Consider the following 10,674-nt stretch of genomic DNA (forward strand, 5'->3'; position numbering starts at 1 on the left):
CATAAACTCCTATCTTGGGTCTTTCTTCCTGGAATGTAAGTATGTGATAAGCCAACAAGATTTTATGATATTCTGTCCCTATTTGCAAATTGTGTATGGCACAACTGGCCTCAACTACTCACAGCAGGGCAGGGCTGTGTTCTGATACTAAGCCACCCTCACTCACGTGTTTCAGCCACCATTTGTAATGGAGAAGTGGATCATAGGAATAGCAGAGAATCAGACTGTGGAGTGCACCGTCACATACGAGGTAAGCTCCTGAAAACAGGCTGGCAGTTTCAGCCCGTTACTGAGCAGGGATTGGTCGGGTCTCTGTGGGTACTTACAGGTTAGTACGTGCATTTACTGGAAGAGAAATTACATACCAGCATGCATATACAAAGGTGAACACAATTTCTCTAGCAAAGTGTGAGGAAGGAAAGTGCAATAGAATTTAGGGTAACGCCTATACTGTCTTTAGATATCGATTGAATATAGTGTACACCCTTATCTAATAACATAAAAAATAAGTAGAACTCACTTGGAAGTAAGAGTTTAGGAAAGGAGATGAATGTGTGTTCAAAATACCAGCACACACCCCTTCAACCACCTTGGGAGTTTGTTGTTATAGCCAAAAAAAAAATCCATAAATTTCCACTTGACAAAAATCATATTAAAATCATATTAAATGCTATTAAAATGTACATGCTTAGCCAGGTGTAGTGGTGCATACCTTTAATCCCAGTCCACAGGGGGCAGAGACAGACAGGTCTACAAAGAGAGTCCAGGACAACCAGGACTCTGTTACACAGAGAAACCCTATCTCAAAAACAACAACAGAAAGTATACATTTTAGCACTACCTGCTGACAGGGTAGAGAATAACCTAGTTACAAGTAACCAATCACTATCTTGTCAGATAGTGACAGGTAGAAACAAACAGGACCCTAGGCTAGTAGACTGTGTATTCGGAGATCAGAGAACAGCCATATGAACATCCAGTACGACACAGAGCACAATGATGAAGCCAGACAGGTGGGTGAAGTCGGATCTGGGGACCCCAGTGAGGACTCACTGAACACATGGCAGGAAGTCTGGAAGCATTTTAAGCTTTAGAGATGCGTCGATTCTGTTGTGAAAACCCACAAGATCTTCTGTACGATACATAAGTCACCAATACCTTACACTTAAAATTGTGTTTGGGGTGGGGGAGGGGGAGGGTAGGGTCATATTTAAAGTTTCATGTCTTTTACCATTTTAAAAATTCAGTTACTGTTATAAAAAATATCTCTCTGAAAGTATACTTCAATTCTCTATTCAAAAAATGTATTTAATGCTAACAGCATTGTAAAAAGTCAACAAGGTCTTCATGGCTGGTGGAACACGGGCCCTAGAAAGACAGGAACTGCACATGGCTCAGACTGGAGGGGTGGAGTCAGAGCACAGAGTCTGGGGACTCGTGAAGATACAAGCATGTATCTTTCGTTGCTAGGGCACACACATCTTTCATTCATTCATGACAGTTTTAGTAAGGATTAACCATAAGCCATGAACTGTTAAGAGGCAAGTACACCTGCCCTGTCTCACAAACCTCAGGTAAACACTGAAAGGTGGGTAATGGTTTTCCCTTTTGGCAGGAGAGAAGAAAGGCCCCTGGGACTCTGGGTACTTTGACAGAGCTAATGTGCTCACAACCCATGTTTCTGTCTGGGAACAGTGTCTCTTTACTGCCCCCACCTCCGACGTGTGGGCCTCACAGTGGCTGTAGTAAGCTGCAGGAAGTCTCCCTCAGACTGGGCTTTGCATGCTGTTCCTTTGAAATTTCCTGAGCTGTCACAGTCTAGCTTTTTAGAATCAGAGACCCAAACCTTGTCCACCTCACCCCACAGCCTGCAAGGCAATAAGTGTGTCAACAATCCTGATACCTGTTAAAACTGGTCCCTCCCTGCATCCACCCAGGAAAAGCCACCTTTAACTGATTCCAGCTTTGCCTGCTACAGACAACTCTGCAAACACACCATGCCTGCTTCTTGCTGCTGCTTCTTACTGCCCTCCCTCTCCTTCCTCAACCCCCTTCCTCCCTTTCACTCTCTTCTTCCCTTCCTCCTCCTCTTCATGGACTCCATGATGATAATAAGCCTCTTCTGTATTTCTCACTTTCCAGTTTCTAAAGATATTTCCTTCCTTCCTTCCTTCCTTCCTTCCTTCCTTCCTTCCTTCCTTCCTTTCTTCCTCCCTCCCTCCTTCCCTCCCTCCCTCCCTTTTTTTTATTCTCTTCTTTTTTGAGACAAGATATTTCTATGAAGCCCTGGCTGGTCTCCCACTTGCTATTAGACCAGGACTGGCCTTGAACTCGAAGTGATCCACCTACCTCTGCCTCCTGAGTACAGAGATAAAAGGTGTGTGCCACCACACCCTGCTGTATTGAATCCTAGAGATTCCTTTTTGTAGAGACCCAAGGCTGCTTACAAGGCAGTGTCCCACTGAGCTACACCCACTGCCCTAAAGAGACTGTGATCTGTAGCTGCATCTGGTGATGAGGACAGTTTCAGGACAAGAACTGTTGTCTCGGTCTAGTATCCTCTCCTGATGCTGGCTTTCTTCTTCTCCATCCTGTCTCCTGGTGCACCTGCTCACCCTCACTCAGCCTTATTTCATTCTCTTCCCTATGTGTATCCTAGATCCTTGGACCAAAGGAAGGTGGTAAGAAAGATAGTAGTCAATGTTCATTTATTCAATAAGATATCTTTTTTTTTTTTCAAATATGAAAGACATATCAAAGAGGTAAATTGAGTGATATCAAATGTTATAGATTCTGGGAGAAGACAACTTTTTTTTTTTTTTTTTTTTTTTTTGAGACAGGGTTTCTCTGTGTAGCCCTGGCTGTCCCGGAACTCACTCTGTAGACCAGGCTGGCCTCAAACTCAGAAATCTGCCTGCCTCTGCCTCCCAAGTGCTGGGATTAAAGGAGTGCGCCACCACCGCCCGGCTGACAACCCTATTTTTTAAAAAGACTTCTTTATTGATTTTATGTATGAGTATGCTGTTGCTGACACACCAGAAGAGGGCATCAGGTCCCATTACAGATGGTCGTGAGTCACCATATGGTTGCTGGGAATCAAACTCATAGCCTTTGGAAGAGCAGCCAGTGTTCTTAACTGCTGAGCCATCTCTCTAGCCCGGTGACCCTATTTTTAAGTATTATAATCTAATAAGTAGAAAAGGACATTAAATGGGAAAAGAGAGGTAGAAGGGAGAAGAAAAGGTACTAGAGTCCACTATGGGAAAGGGGGTTAAAGTGTTCCTCTTATTCGAATTCACTAGTTTGGGCAACTGACATAATAACATTCATTTCCCCTTCTCATTTTATAAATGTATATATGAGTGATCATGTTTTTTTTTTTAACAGAGTGATGTCAGAACACCAAAACTCACTAAGCACGTGCACTCAATACAGTGGAGCAGAACGAAGCCTCAGGATGAGGTGAAGGCGGTCCAGCTTGCCATTCAGACTCTGTTCTCCAGCATAGAGGGCAACCCTGGCAGCAGATCCGACTCAAGTAAGTTAGTGTCCGAGCACAGCACGTGTGACTGAGACCAGGATATTCATTATGAGATTCCCATCACAGGGGTGAGTGCCAGGCAGCTTGGATGTCTGACACAGTATTTCTTGAGTCCTGAGAACCAGTGATGGTACCTGGCAATGATGGAGGAAGGGTGGGGGAAGGGAGGAGAAGGATGAACAAAGGAGAGTGAAGTGGGAAGGACAGGATGGAGAGGTTCAGTGTGATGGCTCAGCATGTGAGACACTTGTCCACAAGCCTAACAGCCTGGGTTCAATCCCCAGGACCCATGTGCTAGGAGAGAACTGACTCTTGTCTATTGACCTCTAACCACACAAACATAGTGGCATGAGCTGTTTTACACACACACACACACACACACACACACACACACACACACAAATTTAAGAGATAGTAAGAGAAAAACTTTAGTGCATATGCTGGATAATGGTGATCATCATTTTAAAAATGTAGAAAAGCATACAAGGCCAGCTGACAGGCTATGAAATCAGTCATTATCCGGTAGACTCAAGCAAAAGTTCTGATTCCCCACTTGTGGGCTGGGAAACTCTAAGATTGTAGGGCTGAGGCACGCTCACAGCTACGCTGAAGGGGGATATGTTTAAAGCCACATGCAATTCCCTCTTAGCCATGAGACACGCCCAGCATGGGTTCCCTCTTAGCCAGGAGACATGCCCAGCATGGGTTCCCTCTTAGCCAGGAGACACGCCCAGCACACGGAGTCCGTGCTCCTCAGCAGCACTTCTTTTTCCCCAAAAGAAAAGTATTTTTGTGACAATGACCAGAAGGCCTTCTGTCAGGCATGGAGACAAAGGCGGGACTCTAACTTACTGCCCTCAAGGGCAAGTGTCACCGTATTCACTGAATTAAGACAGCCTGGCCCCTACATTGGCCACTGTAATGTCTGACATGCCAAGCGGAACAAACATTCTTAAATGACCACCAGCCAGGGTAGCCAGAATCCTGAAGAACATTCAAAAGCCATTGACAAGTTCTTTGACATCACGCCTTCACCTTTGTCAACCCTTGATTTGCCTATCTTCTTTTGCAAATAGCCATCAGGGAACATTGTGACCACCGTGACTAGGCTTAGGATTTTGTCAAGACTTTTGAGCTACAAGCACACTGTTAGATACTTTTTAGGGCAGGCTATTCCGCCAAGGTTATTCCACATAGTAGGTCTGGATCCATACAAGCTCCGCTATCATGGGGCTATTTCTAAACTCCTTTATGTTGGTTAAGTCTGCGTGCCTTGCCTAGTACGTCTGCCATACTGCTTCAAGTTCATCTTTTAGCTGGGTATATTAGCTCACAACTGTGATCACAGCACGGGAGGGGGGGGAGGGGGAGGGTAAAGCAGGAGGACTGTTCAAGTTCAAGGCCATCTAAGCTATACAGGAGTTTCCGAGACAAAAGAAAAAGACTTCTAACAACTGGTGTTTACAGGGCATGTTTTACTCCTATAAGGCTTTCATAGCTATATGACCTTGTTTGACCCCCACCCCAACTTCGCCCCAGTGAAGCCTGTGGGATTCTTCTATGATTCTGCTGCATTTTCTCTTCTGAGAGGCTAGTTTCCCCTTTTCCAGATTTATATTACACAAAATGGCTTCCAATGGTTTCTAAGTTTTACATAGTTCAAATCCTACCATTTTGAGAGTCAACAAATAAACATTTTTTAAAATCAGGCTGAGTTCCAGATTCCCTCTGGTAACACTTATGGGGCTAGTTTCCTCACACTCTCATAGACAATGGACTGTATCATCAGGATGTGATGGATGGTGGTAGATGGCAGAAAACAAGGGTGGGGTTGGAGGTGGGTCCTAAGGTCATCTACATTGTGACCATGGTGTCCCCTTCCCCAGGACTGCCCAGACCCCAAATCCATGTCTTTTACATCTTCCAAGCATCATCTCTTAGGAAACAGTAAATTATTCTTTCTTTAAGAGTGTACACAGGAAAAATCAGTACCCTACCCTCCACCTCCTGCTAGGATGACTCCCCGACAGTCTCCCTCTGGAGAGCTCCTCCTGTCTTCCTCTAGTTTCTAGCCTGTGACCCTCCCTTCTGTCCTCCCCCACTCCCTTTTACTCGCTGCTCCAGTGTGATCTGAAGACTCAGGCTCACCTGTCAGATCAGCCACCTCGTTTCACCTGCCAGTATCAGGAAACCCGATTCCACCTGGCTTACCTCAGTGGGTCTCAAAGTTTGGTCCTGCAGGATCCTCTGTGGACTTGTCAGACTTACGTACTCTCTGACCGGTCTCCAGCAGTTGACATTTTAAGAAACTCTCTAAAGTCCCTCAAAAACCGATTTAAATGAATAAAATGTATTGTCTTCCATTACTAAAAGTCTAAAGGTGTAGTAGGCTCTGGATACAGTATGACAAATACATTTGACTATTGTATCTTAAGGGATGACCTCTTTTTCCCTTGCTGCCATACTCACTGCACTGGCTCTGCCTATGGCTTTGCTGCCGTGTCTGGCTACTCTGTAAACACAGCAATGCCCTGAAATCCCCAGGTGTCAGTCCTGACTCTTCTCACATTTAGAAGAGAAGCCTTCTGGAAATCCAGCAGATTACCCCACACCAATTCTGCTTTAGGTAGGAAAGAAATATGTCCTTGACTGGCATCATCGTCTCTGTCATGAGCCAGAAGAGGCTGTTTCCCTTGGCACACATGGCTGCAGAGACAAGACCTCAAACTCAGGCCTCTTGGTAGAAGCTAAAACTGTATAGGAATAGCAGTTTAGGAAGATGCTGCTACAATGCTATGCCATTCCATGTATGTGAAGTTCCTAATACAGCCAGATCATGGCTGCAAAACCAGTAAAAATGCTAACCATATTACATTCTTAATGACAACGTACCTTTCCCACTAAGGGTTCGTGGTAGTAAAGAAAAAGGTCCATGTACCTACCTAGCCTGGAACTTCCATGAATGGTAATGCTTGGCACGCCCACAAGCAGCCTTGAGATTGATCGCCCGAGCCAGGCTTGCTTATCAATTAGGCATACAGCTTTGTGGCGTGGAAGATGCTCATTTCCATTTTCCCCTGCAGGTGCGGACTGCCAATGGTTAGACACTCTGCGCATGCGGCAGATTGCATCCCACACTTCTCTTCAGCGTTCCCAAAGCAACCCCATCCTAGGGTCCCCTTTCTTCTCCTACTTTGCCAACCAGGATTCCTATGCTGCTGCAGTGAGGCGGACCCAGACTCCAGTGAAGTACCAGCAGATTACACCGAGCATCAACCCTTCCCGGAGCTCCTCCCCGACACAGTATGGGCTGACCAAAAACTTCTCCTCCCTGCACCTCAACTCCAGGGATAGCGGCTTCTCCAGCCTCAATGACAGCTCCTCAGAGAGGGGCCGCTACTCAGACCGAAGCAGAAACAAGTACTACCGCGGCAGTGTATCCCTCAACTCTTCCCCAAAAGGAAGGTACGGTGGGAAAAGTCAGCATTCCACACCTTCAAGAGAAAGGTATTCTGGAAAGTTCTACAGGCTGCCCCAGTCAGCGCTGAACATTCATCAGTCCCCTGACTTCAAGAGGAGCCCGAATGATCATGACCGCCGTGCGCCCAGAACCATCCCCGGGATGCCTCTGCACCCCGAGACTGCCTCCAAAGCAGGGGAAGAGGAGAGCAGGGTGAGCGAAGGGGGCTGGACTAAAGTGGAGTATCGGAAAAAGACACACAGGCAACTTTCGGCCAAGACTAGCAAGGAGAGAACCCGCGGCAACTACCGTGGGCGGAGGAACTTTTGAGGGATTGATTCTGATGCCCTTTTCCAAGAGGGTTACGTAGTGGTTTGTGCAATGGATTTTTGGTACTAAGATATCTTGAGATTCCAGGGACCAAAAAAGACTAGTTTTGGGGTTGGGAAACACCTTTTAACTGAAAGGACAACCAAAGCAGGGCCACAATTATGGCCACTGGTCGACTAGAGGTAGCAATTAAACTTGACAATAACCGCCCATGTTTCATCCCCTGAATTAATATTGAAGCGGGAAGAACTGTGCCATTTTTTCTATGCCGGGAACATTCTCCAGAGCAGGCTTGGGGCTAGGATAGCGCTAGTGAGAACCATGGAAAAATCAAAGTTCAGGATTCAGCTTATTTTCTCTTTCATCAAAGGTTCCAAGATGGTTCAGCAAAGCACTGTGGACGATCCTTTATTTAAAAATTGGGTATTTTGTTCATCATGAATTTTTGCATCTTTTATCTTTTTTTGTTTTGTTTTGTTTTGTTTACCTGCTGCGATAAAATATCATTTATCTTGATTGCTGACGGATTTTTTAACAGTGCCTTCCTAAATGTTGTGCCCAAGGCAAGTGCCTCACTCATCTCCACCATGTTAGTATTTATTTTAGTGAGATATTTGTGTTTCTGTCATGGTCAGAATTGAACTGATTTGGCTTGTCATTTTTAGGTAATAAAAAAGATTATTGAAGTTAACGTTGATTGTGTAGTGGCTTTCTCATTCATTAAGGTGCATCAGACAAAAGAGCTAAGTGGCCTGGAGGTTTGTGGCTGGTTCCTTTTCTGAGCTCCCAGGATTCTAGGGGGGGTGGGTGGGGGGGGGGCTGCTTTCCACGTTCACCACAGAAAGAGCAAAGAGTCCACACAGCATCCTTGGGATGTCAGAACTCTAAAATCTAAAAGAAAACAGATGGAACAGGATAACACCATCTCAAGCTAAAAGCCGGAGAAATTAAATTACCATTAGCCTTGTTAGAGCAAGGCAGTAAATACCAGCTTCGCAGCAAGTCGGTGTGCGGCAGCTGTGAGATAAGAGGGGCTGCTTGTAGTCTAGAGCAGGAAGCGCATGGCATACAAGGATATGAAGCATTGTGAAATACTTTCTATTTTGCAAGTCAGAAAGTCAGGTGGCAACAAACCTGTGATACATCAGATAGATAAACATTACTCTCAATATGCTGAGATTCTGCAGCATTCACTAATACTAAATACTATGTGCCTTTTGATCTGTCCAGGATTCTCGATGCTTTATAGGAGTTTATGTGATTCATGGGTGTTGCATGGGGTTGAATTGTCTTTTTATATTATAGAAAGCAGGCTTCACCATATGTATTCGTGTTCCAATATAACACACGGGGGTCTGCTGGGATCATCAAGGATTTTGTAGCCAAGTCACGATGATAGGAAATGGTTTTCATTTACAAGGGAAACTTATGGCCTAAACATTGACTCAATAACTTAATAAAATTAATTAAATAATTAATTAAAATAAATGTATTTACCATCTGCACTTATTAACAAGCAAAGCATTGGGAATGTAAATCAAGATGAATTTGGTTGGGTATGAGATACCCATTTCCATCATGGCTGACCGCCTTGTAAGCCCTTAGGCCTTCATCTTCTCCACTGGAATCCTTTATGTCAAGCACAGTCTGTTTCCAGGTATTCCCCCTCCTCCTTGGCTTTTCTTCCTGTTTAAACAATAGCAAACAAACAGAAAGGCTTGTGCAAGGTTTGCTGTCTTACTATATACTGTTTCCAAATAGGTAGTACGTTCTTTGAGAATGTTTGGATAAATAACAGTCTTGAATCAGTCACTCTGAAGGGAATACGAAGGACGGTGTGAACCAGAACAACAGGTGCACGGCTCCAGTTTGAGAGGTGGTATGGAAATGAACGTCGTGTTGTGATCTTTGCCACCATCTTGCTTCCGTGGATCATGAGTTTGAAAACCCAAACTGGCATTCAGGCGACGGGCTGTCTTCTTTTGTACAGTGATTGGTCACTAAAAAAGTTGCTGCCACAGCCCGCCAAACTGACCACTTTGTAAAGTCTCGTGGAAAAGTACTTGTCAGCACTGATGCTTCCAGTCAAAATCAAAACAAGAACAGCTGCAGTCTGGTTTTGGGTTGTAAAGAAGTAATAAGAATTGGCTGTGCTTTCTGGCTTGTTTCTTCTTTCTTCTCCCCCCCTCCTCTCTCTCTCAACAATACTTAGTCATCACACATTTGTAAGGTTAGAAGATGGATATAAATCCAGAGCAGAGCAAGAATTTAACAAGACATGTTCTATCAAAATAGCAGAAATTAAAAACATAGCAGCCTCGGGTTTAGTTATGAACTTAGCATTCATAAGGCTTTGGGTTCAATTCTCAACACCAAGGAACAAAATAAATCATTTTCCAAGAGTCAGGAAGTATATTAGTTGGAAGAGGCTGAGGTTAAGACAGACAGAGAGAAAAAGAGGAAATTTTTGCTGGGCAGTGGTGGCGCACACCTTTAATCCCAGTACTTGGGAGGCAGAGGCAGGCAGATTTCTGAGTTTGAGGCCAGCCTGGTCTACAGAGTGAGTTCCAGGACAGCCAGGGCTACACAGAGAAAAAAAAAAAAAAAAAAAAAAAAAAAAAAAAAAAAAAAGGAAATTTTTTTTAGGTAAGAACTTAAGAGTGTGGCTCATTAGCAGGGCATAGGACATGTGTATATAAATGCACCCACAAATGAGCAGAGTTGTTAACTACTGCTTACCACGAATATAGCTTTATAAAGAAAATTTAGACTGCAATGTACTTAAGATGATTGACAGTGAAACTGAGGTCAGTAGAATGTGCTGGGAACTCTGTCTTCCGTGGGCCTTCTCCAGTGCAGTGGTACCAGAGTAATGCATGAGCTTCCTGAGACCCTTCTCTGCAATAGATACTACCCCGAGCAAGCTTCCGGGATGCTTCTGAGGGAAGCTGGGTTAAGGAACTCCCTGCAAAAGCTAGCTCACAGTAATGCCAAGTTGTGGTTGGGCAAAATAAAGCTGAACTGTGAATGAAAAGAAATTCTATGATACATAAGATATTCTTGTAATCTTTAAACGATATATTAAGCCCATAGGAGAAACTACTTAGGGGAGACTTGATAGAAAAGAGCCACAGAAAGGGCTCAGTGAATAAGGCACTTGCTGCCCAAGCCTAAGAAGCAGCATTTAGATCCCCAGAACCCATACTAAAAGCGGGATGTGACAGCACTGTCAACTTGGTGCTCCTAGGTGAAGGGGAAAGCAGAGAGTAGCTGCAGATGGAGAGCGGCTAGCCTGGAGTATAAACGGAAGCAGAGAAACAAGAGAGACTCTGCTTCAAAATAA

The 10,674-nt window shown here is 44.5% G+C and overlaps 1 protein-coding gene across 2 annotated transcripts in view; it reads left to right on the forward strand.

Moving 5' to 3' along the window:
• Positions 1 to 8,022, forward strand: part of Map3k20 (mitogen-activated protein kinase kinase kinase 20) — a 156,721-nt gene extending 148,699 nt beyond the window's left edge. For both annotated transcript variants that reach the window (XM_034494192.2, XM_034494191.2), the window contains exons 18-20: positions 176 to 250; positions 3,388 to 3,538; positions 6,625 to 8,022. In XM_034494192.2, the coding sequence (XP_034350083.1) occupies positions 176 to 250; positions 3,388 to 3,538; positions 6,625 to 7,331 (933 nt within the window). In that variant the 3' untranslated portion in view covers positions 7,332 to 8,022. The remainder of the gene's footprint in view (positions 1 to 175; positions 251 to 3,387; positions 3,539 to 6,624) is intronic.
• The last annotated feature ends 2,652 nt before the right edge of the window (positions 8,023 to 10,674 follow it).

The sequence above is a fragment of the Arvicanthis niloticus genome, chromosome 2 (assembly GCF_011762505.2).
Source record: "Arvicanthis niloticus isolate mArvNil1 chromosome 2, mArvNil1.pat.X, whole genome shotgun sequence".
NCBI classification, from domain to species: Eukaryota; Metazoa; Chordata; class Mammalia; order Rodentia; family Muridae; genus Arvicanthis; species Arvicanthis niloticus.